The sequence below is a fragment of the Monodon monoceros genome, unplaced genomic scaffold (genome assembly GCF_005190385.1).
Source record: "Monodon monoceros isolate NGI ecotype Baffin Bay Population unplaced genomic scaffold, NGI_Narwhal_1 Super_Scaffold_6, whole genome shotgun sequence".
Taxonomy (NCBI): domain Eukaryota; kingdom Metazoa; phylum Chordata; class Mammalia; order Artiodactyla; family Monodontidae; genus Monodon; species Monodon monoceros.
This window is the reverse complement of record NW_021703783.1, coordinates 62,726,637-62,745,382: the sequence shown is the minus strand read 5'-3', so window position 1 is coordinate 62,745,382 and position 18,746 is coordinate 62,726,637. Positions and strand designations below refer to the sequence as shown.

The 18,746-nt window shown below is 36.4% G+C and overlaps 1 protein-coding gene across 1 annotated transcript in view; it reads right to left on the bottom strand.

The window, feature by feature from the left end:
• Nucleotides 1-18,746, bottom strand: part of PTPRQ (protein tyrosine phosphatase receptor type Q) — a 197,324-nt gene that overhangs the window by 163,059 nt on the left and 15,519 nt on the right. Inside the window, exons 9-14 of the mRNA XM_029205660.1 lie at nt 15,250-15,422; nt 6,432-6,612; nt 4,896-5,057; nt 4,613-4,792; nt 3,901-4,008; nt 3,479-3,757 (exon numbers count right to left, since the gene is read on the bottom strand). Coding sequence (XP_029061493.1) covers nt 3,479-3,757; nt 3,901-4,008; nt 4,613-4,792; nt 4,896-5,057; nt 6,432-6,612; nt 15,250-15,422 — 1,083 coding nt within the window. The remainder of the gene's footprint in view (nt 1-3,478; nt 3,758-3,900; nt 4,009-4,612; nt 4,793-4,895; nt 5,058-6,431; nt 6,613-15,249; nt 15,423-18,746) is intronic.

Sequence of the window (18,746 nt, the reverse complement as noted above, 5' to 3'; positions counted from 1 at the left end):
GCTTGTCATTACCTATAACTGTCAGTATTCCTCTCTTTGGCAACCACCTATCTTTCCAGCTGACTGACCCTCATATTGCCAATCCAACAAGTCTTTGACCCTCATCAAATCTTCACTGTCCATCACCTCCCTTATGTCCTCATCTCCCTACTTACTCAGGTCAGAGTCCACAGTCTATCACTAAAATCACTCCCTAGCAATCTCCAGAAACTCCTTTTTCTTACTTTTCCTGCAAGATTCCAACTTAGGTTAAACTGAACTCAGGGCTAGTTCTACATCTGCAATATAACAGCTAAAAAATGTCTGAATAAAATACCACTCCATGCTCACTAGCCTTACTTTAATTTATAATCTCAAATCAATCTTTTTCACTGCTTGGCAGCCTATTTTTTAGTTAATTTAGTCTCCTCTGTTATGTATGTTTTCACCATATTCTCTCTCCACAAACATCCAATATCTCCTCTCCCTCCTTATCTGAAGCTGATAAACTTGCTTCTAATTTCATTGAGAAAATAAAAACCTTCAGAAGAGGACTACATACGTTCCTACCACCCCTCTTCCTTTAACTGCCTTCTCTCCTTACTCCTTTCTAAAACCCAGTCCACTTCAGCACTAGATTCCACTCCGTCTACCTAGTCAGACCTTAGACTTGACATTCTTTCCTCTCTGTTGTATTTTTAGTTTTTCTCTCTTCACTGAATTCTTTCTATCATTGTATACATGTAAACACACATCAGCTATTGCACTTCCAAGCATTAGTAAAATAATCAAGATAAAACATTTGAACAAATAATGTACTCCTATTTGTAATTAGCAGCATTAACACATTACTGAGTTAGCACAGCTCTCAATTTCTCATGAAACAATATTGAAAAGTGGGATCTTGTTTTTTATAGTAGGAGTAGAGGGTGTATTTATTGTATTTAATAAGAACATTGAGCCCTGGGAACAAACAGATAGTCGCTCCTGAGCACATCCTGCTTCAAATGACACCTTGAGACTGCTTAAAATTATAGCTTCCTCTTTTTCAAAAAGAACTGAACTCGGTGGTCCAACTTAGCAAACATGATCTAGGAAAAGTCATTAATGTAGATTCCATTGCCTATGAAACACCCAGTAATTTATATTAACTTTAGGAGGGTGGAAATTCATTTTCTTTTACAGTGCTAATATAGCCCAGTAAGGGTTGGTATACTGTAAATTATTTGTTGAATATTTGTTGCAAGGATGAACTTCTCAGACCTCAGTTTTTCACTAGGAATGAAGATAATAATACCTTATTGCTTTATTCTGGAATTAAAAAGGCAATTTTTGTGAAAGCCAATAGAAGAGCCCACAATGGTATGTTGCAGGTACTTAAAATATGCTTCATTCCTTGACATGGTGTAAAATGAAACCAGGTAGAGTAAGATATTTTTCTCAAAAATACTTATTTTAAGTACAATACTTATAAAAGTAATGAAGCATGCCAATATATATATCAATTAAATTGCACTATAATGGATAACTTATAATAATAAAAAATGTTCTTTTCATTACACTCTTATTCCTGCCATTACAACTACTGTCATCCTCTGTGGTCAATCTTATTAATTTCTGTGACCAGTCTGAAGACGATACTTTTGCTCAAAGGTAAGCCACTTTACTAGATTCCTAGTTCCTCAAGGTCAGGGACAAGGCCTCACCTATAGCATCTGTCTGAATCAGAAGAAATTGTTGATATTTGGCCAATTATGACATATAGGAATAGCAACTCCATATGGTTCAGCCAGTATCTAGGCAATAAATATTTATTTTTTACAATGCAGGGATCAAACAGTAACTTTACGGAGTTGGCCTAAAAGTGATGCTGCAAAATATATGACTATAAACATAATACAAACAGTGCACTAAGATCATCAGGCAAATGTCTTGCTTTGTGCTATTTGCTCTTGCATCACTGAAACACAATTAATTCTTTGCTTGCGTTATTTCCTTTATATGGGACACATCCCCTGGCCACCCAACAACCTCTATAATGTCCATTCCACCGACTCCTTAAGACTCAGGTCAAATGTTACCTCCTCTGTAAGCCTTCTCCAGGCATGTCCTTTCTGTGCTCAGACTCTGCACCTCTGTCTATACATATACCTCAAGAATGTATATAGACTATAACAGCTTCATCAAAGAATATATTCCCCAAATAATCAAATTATTTTTATTTAAAATATATTTAAAGTAAACTTATTTTTCTCTATTTTTAAAAAGTTTATGTTATCCAACTTTGAGGTAGCTTATGTACTGTGTTAACATAACTGATATTACAATTTCTAAATAAAAACAAGTTTAATTACCAAAAAAAAGGAATGTAGGGACTTCCCTCATGGGGCAGTGGTTAAGAATCTGCCTGCTGGGCTTCCCTGGTGGCGCAGTGGTTGAGAGTCCGCCTGCCGATGCAGGGGACATGGGTTCGTGCCCCAATCCGGGAAGATCCCACATGCCGCGGAGCAGCTGGGCCCGTGAGCCATGGCCGTTGGGCCTGCACGTCCGGAGCCTGTGCTCCGCAACGGGAGAGGCCCCAACAGTGAGAGGCCCGCGTACCTCAAAAAAAAAAAAAAAAGAAAAGAAAAATCTGCCTGCCAATGCAGGGGACACGCGTTTGAGCCCTGGTCCGGGAAGATCCCACATGCCGTGGAGAAACTAAGCATGTGCGCCACAACTATTGAGCCTGCGCTCTAGAGCCCATGAGCCGCAACTACTGAGCCCATGCGCTACAACTACTAAAGGCCGTGCGCCCAAAGCCTGTGCTCCACAACAAGAGAAGCCACTGCAATGAGAAGCCCACGCACCACAACAAAGAGTAGCCCCCGCTAGCCACAACTAGAGAAAGCCTGCACGCAGCAACAAAGACCCAACGCAGCCAAAAATAAATAAATTTATTTTTTAAAAAAGAATGTATGTAGATATATGTATGCGTCTATACACACACGTACATATATATGTATAGAATTTATATATATATCTCTATACATCTATCTATAGATATACACTTACATTCAGCTTTACGTATATGTACATCTATACATATATATGTATAAATATAGATACATCTATATCTATAGGTAGATGTATGTGGATGTATAGAGAATGTATATAGATTATATATAGTATAGGAGTCTACTCTTATGAACGTGCCTCTGCTATTACCTAATTTGAAAGCAACCAAATTTATAGGTACACTGAGAAGACCTTTGATTTCTCAAGGTATTTCATTTGAAAAAAAAATCACTGATTTTTATTCTGGAGTTCCCTTATATGTAAATCAGACTTAAAAAATTTGCACAGCAAGTCTTTTCCCACACTTTACCAGAAAGAGCATATAAATTCCTGGATTATACAAAACAGAATGACAGACTTCAGGTTATGTAAAATATAAACAACATGGCAATTATCAGCCATGTTTACTTCCTTACTATGTATTAAACAAACAAAAACTTACCAGTCTCAGAAGTCCTTACAGAGAGTAAAGATAACTGATTGCCATGACCAAATCTGGTGTATGACCTTACAGAAATGTTATAGAGGGTGTAAGGTTTTAAGTCTCTTAAAATTATGCTTGTTGTTGAGGTGTTCTTCATGAATAAGGTATCTATATTTTTATAAAGCACTTCATAAGCAACAATAATCCCATTGGGTTTCTCAGGTGGTGACCACTTCAAACTTATTTCACTAGCAGTAACATCAATAACTTCAACATCTTGAGGTGATGATTCTGGTTCTGGGGGGAAAAAACCAAAACTTTAAATACATGTATTTTTTCATGCTTATTACTTCAGACACTAAAATCAGCATGAGGTAGATGGCAATAAGCATGCAACACCATTTGCTTCTTTTTATTAAAACTGCACCCGATACTCTTACCATCTTCTGGAGTTCTCACAAAGATGTCATTTGCTTCGGACAAAGAACTTTCTCCAACACTGGTTGAGGCAGCCACTCTCATTTTATATTTTGTATATTTCTTTAACCCTATAAGGACAACAGGCAAGTTGTTTAAAGTCCTTAAAATAATATTCTTGTATTAGTGCCATTTAACACAGGACTAGTGAAAATAACTTCTTTGGGAGACTGGTTCTCTAAATCAGCCTCCTTATAATCCCAATGTCCCAAACTTCCTTGGGATGAGAGCCTTTCCATCTTGATGACGTTTTAGTTTTTTCCTAAAATATTAAGGCGATCATCTGAGGCTGAAGAAATCATTTTTGGCACACTGCAAGGAGTACAGTTGATTTGGCACAAACACCATGTCAGCTCAATTACTTCAGCTGATTGGCACATACAATCAATCAAGCCATCAATACTGAGTTATATTGATGTACCAGGCATAAAATCCCCTAGGTTAAGAGTATATTCTTAGGATACCTGTTATCTGATGACTTTATTTGCAGACAACTATAGTTAAAGAAAAACACATCTAATCAAGTAATTTCTGCAAGTATTTTTCAAGATATCCGTGGGAGCATAGCACAACAAAATCTGGAATGATGCAACACGTGCCCTGCTGTGTTTAACGGCATAGAGAGATGTGTATTTTCCATCAGGAAAAGAATGTCGAAACAAAACTTTGTTCTACCTGTTATGAGAAAGCTGTTATCTATAGTAGTCATCTGGAATGCTCTGTTCGTATCCAGTTCCATTGCATAAATTGTATAATGAGTTATTTTTCCATTAGGATATTCTGGAGGATCCCAATATAACAAAATAGATGAAGAACTAATATTTTTATACTTTATAACTTGAATGGAGCTTGGCACTTGAGAAGAAGAGTGAACAATTAATATGAATGAAAAGAAAAGTATTACAGTGTACAAGAGCAATATCCGCAGGTAATTATTTCAAAGGAAACACATTCTTACCTTGCTCACGTGTCCTAACATTGAGAACCGTTGGTGGTCCTTCTCCCATGATGGTGAAAGCAGATACACTAATCATGTGCTCAGTGAAAGGTACAAGTCTCCTGATAACGTAAGACAGCTGTTCAGCAGCAATGTCAGCGAGATACTGATTCCTTGGAGTTCCTGTTTGAAATCAGTTTTTAAAAAATGTTTGGCTTTGTGATCAAGATCATTCTTGCTCACACAGTGAAATTTTAAACCCAGTTTCACATTATTCATTAATCTCTCCATGTAATCCTTTATATGAAAGGTAGATATATAATTAATAATAAATATGCCAAATATACCCCAACAATATATATAAATAGTTTGTGATCATAATATAGTTTTGCTAGTTGTTATACACTATCCTGGAACAAGAGATTAGTGTTTTGAGAAAACATAACTTTCTAAAGAAGACAGGCTAGGAGTTTTTCTGAAAAGACCATTAGGCAATAATATCAAATTTAAACATTATAAGTCAATGCTGCATTACAATTTGAAAATCATAGAAATAAGGTTTTATTTGGACTCAAAATTCGCCACACATTTGCTAAATCCATTAGTGATTTAAAGCAAGCATGCTTATAAAACTGCCACATAAATATGTCTGGACAAGGATTTCAGAAAATGTTAGTTTTTTAGAACTTGCGCTTACAATGTTAATTAGCATTTAGGCCAAACAAAGTATCTGAGGAAACATCTACATCAGAAATCATGGGCCTCTAATTTTTAGTGTCTTCTAAAAATTAAGTCTTCTTTGCTCAGGAAAAACAGATCAATGAATGAAATAAACATATATTAAATGCAATGTGATACTTCTGCCTAATGCCATCATCAATAAAATAATATAACACTTTTAATTTGGAACGGAACAAATCAGAGAAAAAGCAGTAAGAAAAAAAATTTTTTCTCACTTAGCATTTTAGAAAAACCAGAGAGATAATTTAGATTTGTGTCTTCTAACCAAGTATTTTTAATTCGCTATATATGACATTCTCTTTTTAGAGACAGTAAGATCCATTGACCCTGAAGAGCAAGCGTATACACTAATGACATCACCACATCATTGGGGTCACCTACACCTGTTTATCACCCCATGCACTAGAGTTGTAACTTTCTGACCTATTTACCTTCAGTGACATTTGAAAGCCTATTAGTCAAAAACTGCAGAGAGTGTGAGGCCTGTAAATGATTTGAAGATATGTTAATCCCTTCCCATCACACCTGCTTTGGCAACTGTAATAACTGATTGTCTATGCAGCTTGGCTAGAGACTCTAGGGTGCTACTTTCTCTCCAAGGAAGGTCAGATGGGTTAGGAGGGGCCAGCTCCTGCCTGTGTGGCATTTCCATTTGCTGTATGAGGTTATCCGACAGTTAAAGAAGAAAAAATCTGACTCCAGCCCATGGACCATTAATAATTGGGTTGAACTCCCAGCTAAGGTTCATATCTGTGCTAGCTAGTACTGGTGGTTTAAATACATTTCACAGAACAACAACAAAAGAAATGTACCTACCAACTGCTGAAGGCTGGTCTTCAGCTCTACTCCTCACAGGAAAGTTATGATGTGGATGACTGCTATACATAACTGAAGCAATCGAGTACAGGTCAGAAGACATCTCTGCTGAACCCTCAAATAATCCTGCCATTGACTCTACTATGTTCACAGTTTCTGGAGCCATGGGGCCTTTTATATACTGCAATTGAAAACAGATATTTACAAAGACTGCTCATGACAGTTATGTTAATAATGGCTTCATTCAAGGACTAGTTTCAAAAACTAGTAATTCTGGAATCACGGTTTTTTAAAAAATAATATTATTCCCATGACTGCTGTCTCTTTCACATTCCAAGATTTCACTCTGAAGCTACTAAAATCCTGCATCACTGTACCGATTGTGATCAATTCCATATCTTAAGAGACCAATACTGTATTGTGGGGAAAAGGAGATAATTCGTTTCTGACTTAAGTTAGCTTCTTTATGGTAAAATTAGACATCCTCATGCAAAGGTTTCATGACTAAAATATTTTAACTGCTCACCCCCAAAAAATAAGTGTTCTAGGCTTACTGCCTTATTAATATGTGTTTTGCTTTGCCATCTATATGTCCTCATTTGTATACGAGGTGTGAGCAGCCTGCATGCCTGGTAGATACATATCACTAATAATAGTTTAATCTATCATCGAGAGAAGTTACAGACATGAACAAAATTACATAGCAATAATTTTCAGAGTTCAAGGCAGACCTCTCCAAGGCTCTGGATTTAAGGAATATTTTGGGTAACTGTGATTGTTCCTAGATGCCATAACGCACCTCACAAGTGTCGAGTTCACCGAAGTGGCAAATAATGAAAACAAAGTATCAGGAGCAGATTACAGATATACACAGTAGAGTTTTATGTTGGGACAACAAGAGGACTCGCTCCTTTCTTTCCCACATAACGGATTGAAAGAGAATGAGAAAATCTGAATATGGTCTACGTTTCAGATGGTACCAAGACAGTATCAGTAATTGTGTCAATTGTGGTAATGGAATTATTGAATAAATTAAAATGTCCATGTCTTGTAGGAATCCATACTTAGGCACGTAAGAGCAAAAAGATATGAAGTCTGGAATTTATTTCAAAATAGCCGGCATCAACAGCAACAACAACGAGAGACAGCTGGGGCAAGAATGGCAGCATGCTGATCATTACTGAATCCAGGTGATGGGTTAATGGGGACATATTTTATAATACTCTTTTTTTCTCCATTTATACCAGTTCAAAATTTTCCAAAATGAAACAGTTTTGGGAAAAAAAGAAACTGTTGCAAGAACTACTCTCTTTCTGTCAATTCCTTTTCAAGTTCAGTTTCAAAACTCACTCCAAACCCTTTTTTTAAAAAAGAAAATTATTCTATTCCTTCTCAATTCCCTGCTCTTATACCCTCAGAATTTGTAATTAATTCATAGTATAGGTTTTATTTATTTATAAAATTTTGGTACACCTGTGTTTTAATTATCTTACATGTTTTGGGATTGTGTTTACTCCAAGAGCCAAAAACAGGCTTTTAATTCCTTATTAACATAAAGCACTTAGTATCGTTAAAAAAGTAGTAGATACTCAGGAAAAATATCGGGAAGGCAAGAAATTTTAAGGCAGTTTACTTATTTAACTAGCTACAAAGACAGCTCATTTAAATATTAACTTTTCTGAAAAATAAAAAAATGGAGAAAAGATGCAAGGATATCTCTAGTTCTCCAAATGATATTTATAAAATAAAATTATCTAAATCTTGTTACATCTTTAGCCAGAAAAGTATTGTGATAAAAAGTAGGGAGATACCAATAAGATTTACTCTAAGAATATTGTGATAAAGCACTCTGGATAAGGAACCCTATATGGAACAAACTAAAGCTCTTCCATCTTTCAAGGCACACTTCAGCTCTGTCTCCACTGGGAAATCAGAGAAGGCATGAATCACAAACACATAATTCAGAGATGCTCTGGTAGTCCAGTCAATAGTTTATGCCTGAACCACACAGCTGTTTCCACTATCAATCAGCCATCCTTTGAGAATCCAGGGTACAAAGCACTTTATAAAGGGTACGACGGGGTAATACAAAGAATTTCCCCTGAACTATGATTTTGCATTAAATCTCTCATATTTTATACCAATGTCAGATAAGCTTTTGAGAGTTAAACCATCGTATCCTATCAATTAACTAAGTTAAGCATCTCTGTTGACAAACTGCTGTTCCAGCCTAAGAGCTGACCTGAGTTAATTCTATCTGAATTTTCCCGAATTCATTGGAAAGACCCTCCCTAACTACAAATGATTTGAACATTGGTTTTGTAAAAACCCAGAATGTTACTAATTATCACCCAGTGTGCCATGTTGTGAATATTTCCCACACTTTGCCTCTCTAAAAAGGTATTAAGTATTAGGTTTTTCAAAGGATGAAAAAGAAAGAATTTTAAGAGCAAAAATCATGGGAAAGAACCAGAACTTAAGAGGGTAATGAGAAGGGGTTGAGAAGTAGGAGTGGAAATGAGGGATATAGAAGGGAATAAAGGCCCATCACAACTCCCAAAAGCTTGGACTCATTGAGTTAGTCCAGCATTCTCAACCTCAGCAGTAATAACATTCTGTGTTAGACAATTTTTTGTTATAGGGACCTGTCCAGGGCATTGTAGGAAGTATAGCAGCATCCCTGGTCCCTACCCACTAGAAGCATCTTCCCAGTAGTGACAGTGAAAGCTGTCTTCAGAGATTGCCAAATGTCTCCTGGAGAGCAAAAGTGCCCCTGCTTGAGGACAACTGAGTTAGGCAATGTCACAATTCATCAACATGAAAAGCTTCTCAGATGCTACTTAGGAATCTTCAGAATTTATGTGAAAGAATTAGAAGTCTTCAGAGTTAAGTTCCTAATCCACCTGAATAAACCAACCTGATTCTACATGTAACAGTCTTCATTATAACTAATGTGATTTAAAAAAAGAAAAGAAAAAAACTCTAGTACATCTATCAACTTCCACTCACTAGAAGTCTGCTCAATTGAATTAATGAAAATTTTGACTTATTCTTAAGAAATGCTTCTCTATTTTATTATAAACTATAACATGATTTGTGCTATTATCAACCAGTGGTAAAAAGAAGTTTACAATTAGCATATGTTTGGAAACCTCTAATGGATACTATATCATTCTGCACATTATTTGGGTGATAAATCCTTAAGACTTGATTCTATTTATGTTCCTAATACTCAATGAAGTAAACTTGTCTCAAGCATTCCTTAACTACCTTCAAGTCCTGTCCTCAGCCTCAATCTGAAGCAACTGTCCAAGCATTTAGCTGGCTTTCTTCTCATGCTCATCACTGACAAACACTGATATACTTGAGAAATAGGTTGGATGAAAGGATGTATCTATACAAATCTCAGAAATCTGTAACACTACATAGCAAAGCAGTGTCTTTGGGGATAAAATGTCCCAGGGTTCGATTAGAATAACAAGTACAGGATGAGATTTTAGTGTGAAACTCAGCCAGAGAGCAATCCATGGAGAGATGACTTTAGGGGTTTTCTAACTTCTGTCTCAGCAGAATGAGTCTCCCAAAGAAATTAGTTTTATTCTTTGCATTGACAGAAGTAGAAAGTTTACACAAAAGGAGAAAATAATTCTGCTCAATTTGGCTCTAGTCAAACTACATATAGCATATTGTGTTCAGCTGAGAAAGAGGCTCATTGACAAATTGGAAAATATACACAGAAGAGTTATCAATAATATGAAGGACCTGGAAACCATGACTGATGAGAACCTGAGGATGTTAAGCCTTAGGGAAGCCATGACCATTATCTTCAAATGATAAAAAGTTAAATCACTGTGCACTGTTATTACTACTGCAGAGACTAACATTTAAAGCTACTGTGTATCAAGTACAGTGCTAAATACTTTTTCCCATGTGATATCACTTCATTATAACCTAAAGGGAAAGATATTATTATCTCCATTTTACAGTCATCTGTTTAAGTTCACAAAGCTAGTCATAGCAGAGGTGGGGTTGGAACACATTTTCCTGGTTGCAAATCCCAAACTCAAAGTCATTATAAGCTACTGTGTGGGTCTATAGAGGAGAGATGGGACAAACTGGTAAACATTAGAGGACGAATATTTCAGTCCAAAACAGTTAAAGAACAGGGTAGTTTCTTATTTATCTATGTATATTCTGGACCTATCACAGTGCCTAGAACTTTATAGTTACCTAATAAACGCATGTCTATGAGACCATAAGGAACCATGGTTTAAAGCTCAAACAGGAGCTGCTTTTGTAGTAGTTGATACCCTACTGTCAGAGTTGATCAAATATTTTAGCAGAGGCTGGATTCCCAATCATTTATTAGGCATGTTACAGATGACATTCATATATAAGCTTGGAAGTTGAAATAACAGTCCTCAAACGCTGAGATTAACTTTTCTAATGTATTTCTTCAAATATGTTTTTAAATATCGAGAGTAAAATCTTACATGTATTTCAGCATGCTTAAATAACCTCTGTTTATTAAGAAACAAACAACTCATGAGAGGTCACTGGAAACAATTTCAATAAGGATGATGAGATCAGGTCAAGCCTAGCATAGGATGATTATATTTTAATACTTTTTTAAAAGTGTAAACATCATGATATATGCACATGGCTAAAAATGCAAGAGGTGACGAAGGATTCACAATGGAAATACTTCCTTGTCTGTACTTTTCCAGTTGCAAGTCTTACACTCCAGAAGCAACATTTTTTTGAGATTTTGAAATCGTTTGTTTATTTTAATTGAGATATAACTGACATACATCATATTACTTTCAAGTGTACAACATAATGATTCAATATTTGTATATTTGTTGGAAGCAACACCTTTAATCATTTCTGTTTTCAGTTCTTATGGCGTTACTTCTAAAATCACTAGATAGCATGCTTATACTGTTCTGTTAAGGCTCCCTTACTTTAGACAGCATCAACTGACTTTCTGCTACGACAGGAAAGCTAGATTACTTAAATAGATGCATATTCCCATTCCCAGGCCATTCTCATTTTTTATTTAGTTACTTTTTTAGTTTAAGTAATATACTTATATCTGGAAGGATTATTCTCATAGATGCGTGAAACACAAAACAGTGGAGAGACTACAGTGGATGGCCTCTCTCGTGATCCCTCCACTATCCCTACCTCCTGTTGTTCATGCTTTTGTATAATCCCTTCCTCTTGGGTGGCAACTGTGGTTTGCATCTAACCAATGGTGATGTGATGTCACTCTCACAGTTATATTATAGACTCTCCCCACTGGCTTGATGAGGTAAATGGCCACGCTGGGAAAGTTTTGTAGCAAGAAAATGTGGGGGATCCCTATGAGCTAGAGCTAAGGGTAGTCTCTACTCAAAGGGCCAGCAAGAATCCAAGGCCCTCAGTTCTACAATCAAAAGGAAATGAAATATGCCAAAATTCTACATGAGCCTAGAAGTAGATTCTTCCCTAGTCAAGGCTCCAGATAAGAACACAGGACAGTAAGCCACTTAACTGCAGCTGTATGAGACCCTAAGTAGGGAACCCATCTAAGCTGTCTGGATTCCTGACCCACAGAAACTGTGAGATGATAAATGTGAGTTGTTTTAAGCTTGTGGCAAATTGTTATACAACAGTGGAAAACTAACGTAGTAAGCTAACAAAAATAGTCCAGGCAAGAGACTATTCAATCCTGAGCTGGGGTGGGGACACAGGAATGGAATATAGCGGTATGAAGGTCACACTGTGGAGGCAGAAATAACTGGCCTTAACACTGAGTGGCTATTAAATGCTAAGTATAACCAAAGTCAGAGGTAATTCCAAGGTTTCACGCCCTCATGAAGAGAGGATGATGGTGCCATTAACCAAAAAGAGAGACATCAGGCATGTAAAAATGCCATGAAAGCCTTCCAAATGCTTAGACAATGACCTTCAGATCAGAGATCTGTGGTGTGCCCAGTCCAAGGGGTTAGGAATTCTAAGCCTGTTATTTAGTATCTGGGTTTCAAGTCAGCCTCTCTCCAGGCCTTGTTCTTGACCACTAAAACTATTAATTGCCTTTACAGACTTTCTTCTTGTGTCCTGTGGGAAACTTTATATGCCCCCATCACTGTCCCAGAACCTCTGTCTAGTACCTCTTCTTCATTCCAACTTCATCTCCTCCTTTCAATCAAGAACCAAGTCCTGTTATCCCCCAAAGGATGCTTGTTTTGTTTTGTTCTGTTTTATGAGTTCAAATGTGATGAGCCCCGGCAGAACTTCACCACAAATGATTTGAATTAGGGATGCAGAGTGTCAGAGAGAAAAATCATCATGGAAAACAAGGCAAAGAGTCATGAAAATAGGAAGCAGTGATTGAAACTGTGCGGTTATCAAAAAAAAAGTGTAATGACATGGCTGAAAACAGAACTCTCTGCAATATCCTTATAATAAAGAAGTTAGAAAATTGAAAAAGAGCTAGCTTTTTTATTTTATTCATTTTTCATTGCACAAGGCCAAAATTTTCGCATAGTCACAGTATATGAAAGTGGAGCAAGTATTAGGGAGAAAATGGTTGTATCAAAAGCTGGAGAGTAGGAGGCAAACGAATGGATTTTGGAGGAGACAGGGAAGATGAGGACGGCTAAAACTGTATTACCACCTTATCTGACACTCAGGAGGCCACTGGTGACTTCTAACAAGATTTCAAGGATTTAAACAATTCTTGAGACAGGGTGTGGAGGCTATACTCTGAGAAGTTGAAGACTGAATAGAAGAGTCCTTATCCTACATCAAGGTCAAGGAAGAGGATAATAAATGAATACACTAAGCCAGAGGTTTTATCTGTTATCTCCTTTATTCCTCATCATATAAGGTGGGTATATAAGCTCTGCTTTAAAAGTAAGGGCAGCAAGTCTCCAAAAGTTGACTCGACCAAGGTCATAGATCTAGAAAAGGGCAGAGCCCGGTCTAGGACCCTGGTTCATTTGGATTTAGAGCCTCTGCCATATGTCTCCGCACATCAACCTCTTGAAAGGTGAACCCAAACACCAATCACATGGGGAAGCAGAAATATCAATAAAGCGCCTGATCTAATGAAGAAAGATACAATCACAGAAATAAAGAGAAGTATAATGTCTCCTTTTATTGAGACCTAAGGAAACTAATATTGAGTCCCAATGAGGGTGAAAGGTCCAGTGCCATGATTAATAATCAGAACAGGTCACAATTACTTAGCACCAAACTTACCATATGCCAGGTATAGTTCTAAGCTCTTTACACACATTAATCCACTAAACCTTCATTAACAATCCTGTGTTATAGGGACTCTTAAGAGTCCCTATCTTAGAGAAGAGGAAACTGAAGTTCAGAGAGGTCAAGCCTACTTTCTCAAGATTAAACCATCACTACGGGCAAAACCAGGGTTTAAACCTAAGCATATTTCCTCCTAGGTCCATGCACTTAACCTTTCTGCTGTACAGCCCAGTAAGTGACCAAATTAGGATATAAGCCCAGATCTGTACAGTACCAAAGCTCATGTTCTCTCTACGTCACACAGACCGCAGATCATATAGATATAGGCAGAATAACAAAGAAGTCGTTCCAGAATCTCTCACTTTCAAGAGAAAAAGAGGTGTGGCTTGCCATTCAGTAGATGTCATTACAAGTGAGAGACCTGTCACCCAGTCCTAAAACAGTGAAGTATCTAATTTAAGGCCTTCTCAGCAGGAGCAGAGGATTAAGCTTTTGCCCTTTGCCTGAACTGTCAACTAAAGTATCAGAGAAATCATAACTCAACATTTTTGCACAGAGGAATGGAGTCAACATTGGATTAAAATTTAACCCTGGGCCAGAGATGTCAAACGACTTGGAGTAATAAGTCCTGGGTGGCCAGAATGCATTAAGCACATAGTGAGGTCAACTTTCAGGTAGGTGTCAGAAATGGAGGAGAGCTGGGACTAGAAATAGAATAGATATTATGTGGAGATAGGAAAAAACAGTGATTCTGGACCAAAGGAGTGGAACCTAATTACTGAATAACCATCAGGTAGTACCTCTAAGGTACAGAGATTGCTACACTCACTGGTCCCAAGTATATTTAATTTTTGTGAGCCCCAGGAGCCACCAATATCTGCATACAACTAGTCTGCAGTTTTAGAGGGAACCCACAGGTGAACAGCTGGCTGGATGAGGTGAATGAAGACAGTGAAGGAAAATCAACTGCTTCCTAACAGAAACAAAGGGGGAAAAAAGACTCCCGGTGTGAACAGAAGCAAACATTGTCCCTTACTTTATATCTATGAAACGATTTCATCTCTTTTATTTATTTGATTTCTTTAATCAAATGTATATTGTTCGTTTGTTTTTAAATGAGGCAGCTTTGAGAAATCTGGCTTCCTAAGTAGGTCAAATCATTTGTCAACAACGGCTACTAAAATTACTGTGCCTTTCTTTGGCAACTATTCCAAATTACAAGCACAGCCTTAGAAGGAGTACTTAAATCATAACAGGAGTTTCCAAACAATTCATTAACTTAATCACCATAATAATATTCACTTATGGAAGTACCTTTAGTCCTGCTTAATTCCTCAATTAACATTTTTCATTGCTGAAAAAACATAATAGCACTTAACTAATAATATTATGTCTTAAAATGAAATATGATGAGCTAGATTATCAACATAGCCTAAATTTACTTCATTTTGTACTTTGAAGCTCGTCAAATATTTTATGTTTGCATGTTGGCAAATCTTCCAAGTTATCAGGGCCAAAACCAAGTAGAAAGGGCTCCCCAAGATAAGAAATTAAAGTGCAATACCTCATCTTTTCCTGTGAGCAAAGTATTCTCCAATATTACTCCTGTCTCAGAAACTAATACTTTCACCCGATATTGGTTAATGATTCCATTTGGTTGTCGTGGTTTCTTCCAAGTAATGCTTATTTCTGTGGCTTCTACTTCTGCAACTTGCAAATCAAATACTGTACCCGGAACTAAAAAAAGAGAATAAGAAAAGGGAAATTTAAAAATACATTCTCAAATTTTTAAAAATTCCCTTAATTCTTAGCTCACGATTGAAGATATATAGGCAATTCTATTAGAAAACAGACTAAAACAATTTACTAATTTATTAATAATTAAATTTGTATCTGATCGTTTAAAATATACAGATATTTAAATTTCTACATGTTGTTCTCAAAAAATGTACACAAGAAACAGAATAACATGGAATAATTTTCCCAAATCAAAATGTCACATTTGTTCAAAACAAATTAATTAATAAAAACAACTTCCCAGGGAAAGTTGTTTATGACTGATGAATGCCCAGTAGAAATCCTGAAGACTTTACAAAAATTACAACATACCAAAAAATAATATCCAGAATACCGTGAATGAAATTACATGTAGTTGTTGAAAATCAATTAGGCAAATTTTAATTCATTAAATTGTTTGAAGAGTTGATTGATATTCTCCTGCTGATTTTACAAATTAATTATGTGAATCTCAAATTTCAGATGCCCTCACTCTTTGCAACAGTAAAGAAAAAGAGAGAAAAACTGGCAATTGGTTTAAGATAAAGCAAGAAGTACTTAAATTCTAGTTAGAAAGTCATCAAGTGATAATAATTTTGTAATGTATAAAAGTATAAAATCACTAAATAAATGAATGAATGAATGAATGTGTGTATGTATGTATCTATGTATGTCACCAAGAGCAACCTCTAGGAAACCTCCCAGGGCCACAGGAGTAATGAACCACGAGTAAACCTGCTCTGGGCACTTGTCCACTTTCTGTCTATAGTTCATTGTGTGATTATAAATAACCAATTCACCCCTCCACTTTTAGTTTCCCTATCTATAAAATCGGTGTGATTAAAGCTTTCCTATCACTATACAAAGTTAGGAACAAATTCAAAAGACTTTATAATATGATGGTTCAAGAAAGAGAAAATGAGATGTAAAAATATTGTCCTTTATGATTAGGACGTGGTCACACATTAAATTCATTTCCCTCATTTCCCTATTTCCCTAAGCTGAGATATTTCATAGTAGTACAGGTTTACCAAATTCCAGTTAGAAGAAAGACATATTGGGGGTATAATACAAATGAAGAATGACTCTGTTCTCCTTTAAGATAACAAAAAGGAATTGAAAATTAATGTCACAACTCCCATAAATATTATTATAATTAATGAACCTAATTATGCTTAAGTTAACCATGTAGTAAGCTCCTGTAACCATGTAGTATTTTATCCAGTAGATTAAGAGTTGTTTTTTTTTTCTTTGTCTCTATGAAGTAATCAGTAAAAAAAATCTCCCTGGAGATTATAACAATGTAAATATTTCTAAATGTTTGTTGACTAGTTAATGGCTAGATGGATGAATTCTGGACTAAGAGCATATCTGATTAATGCAGTCAAATTTCCAGTGTCCATGGGCTTCCCTGGTGGCGCAGCGGTTAAGAGTCTGCCTGCCGATGCAGGGGACACGGGTTCATGCCCCGGTCCGCGAAGATCCCACATGCCGCGGAGCGGCTGGGCCCGTGAGCCATGGCCGCTGAGCCTGCGCGTCCGGAGCCTGTGCTCCGCAGCGGGAGAGGCCACAACAGTGAGAGGCCCGCGTACCAGAAAAAAAAAAAAAAAATTCCAGTGTCCAGTATGGGTAAAACCTGTGCTCAAAACTGAAATAAACATAACATGGGTACACCTATAATTTGCCAATTATTTGCATCTCCTTTTCTAAAAACATTTTGGTATATCTCTATATAGAAGGATAACTCTTTAGACTGATTTCCCCAAAGGTGTTCAAATCTGAAGGAAAAATAGTTTGACCTTTGAAAGACTGAGGAAGAGTTCTAGGCTAGAGCCCTACAATCACTCATTGATTCATTCATCATTCAACAGACTGAGGACTCATCCTACAGTCACTGTTCTAGGTGCTTGAGGTGCTTGAGGATAGAGGAAGGAATGAAACAGAAAAAATCCTTTGCATAGGTCACCTCTTACACGTTTTATTTCATTAACATACACTGTTCCTAAAGCTTATGTTTCTATCATCATATATGCCAATATACATTTTTCAAGAGTAGAGGACCTTTCTAATTAACCATGTAGTGTGAGAACAACACAGCTATTTAAACAGCAAAACTCCAATTCCACCTTGCTTTGACATTTTATTTTGGGGTCGCTATGTAGACAAACTCTCAGTATTGCATAACCTAAATCAAAGAAGAGACCTGGCACTTTTCCATCTAATTTGAACACATGTAGAATCTTAACTGAAAAAGCCAGTTTAAAAAGTACATTGATCAGATTAATCAGATAACTAAACCCTGCCTACTATAAAATAACTGAAATGGTCAGTCCCATGTGATATAACATAATAATGTAGTAAGATACCAAACATTACCCAGTACAGCAGTATATTTAAAATGTACTGTCTCTTATTCTGTTAGCCAAACCTAAAAATAGTAGCAGATGCTGTTTCTCTATCTTTTGATTTATACTTTTCAATATAACTTAGTAAGTATTGCCCCATGACACTAATGCCTAAAGTTACAATCCAACTTTAAGTGGTTCTATGTTACCCTAAAAATGTACCCCAAACTTGTGTAAGAGTGATTCTAAGGCTGTCTCTTTTTTTCATGAAAGAAGAAAAAGCTTAGGGGATAAAGGAAATGGAGTAGACAGCATTGTATCTTGTCTTTAGAAAGATACTTGATATGTTACACCACAAATTCTTATGGGGAAACCAGAGAAGTGTGGATTAGATCAAACTTCTTTAATATTGATACCAAATTAACTAAAGAAAATCAAACACACAAAGCAATTATTCATGGTTCAGCATCAATTATAAAGGTGTTGTCCATGGGGATGACCTAAGAATCATTCTCAAGTCAATACACCTATAAATTTTACTAAGAAATGGGAAACAGAGTACACATATGATTGGTAAAAATATATTCCAAATGATTTGGAGTTTGCAAATGAAAAATTCTTAGAAAAAAATGAAATGGAGGCGACCGGCATTGGGGTAGAGAAAATACATTAAAATAAGTCTGCCATTATCTAGCAAATTAAACTTCCATTAGAAGTGAATTTTGCAAAAATCTACTGAAAAATAAAAGTCACGGAGAATCCTGAAAAACACAAAGTTCAGAGTTTCTCAGTGATCTCCCTACAAAGATGTTGCTACTATTGGCAGAAAGTAGCAAATTGAAACTACTAAGGACAAATGTCTTCACTTCCAATATCTATTTATGGGGGAGTAAATATGGATTTCAATACTTTGTTTGCTTTTAAGGAATGATGTTAACCT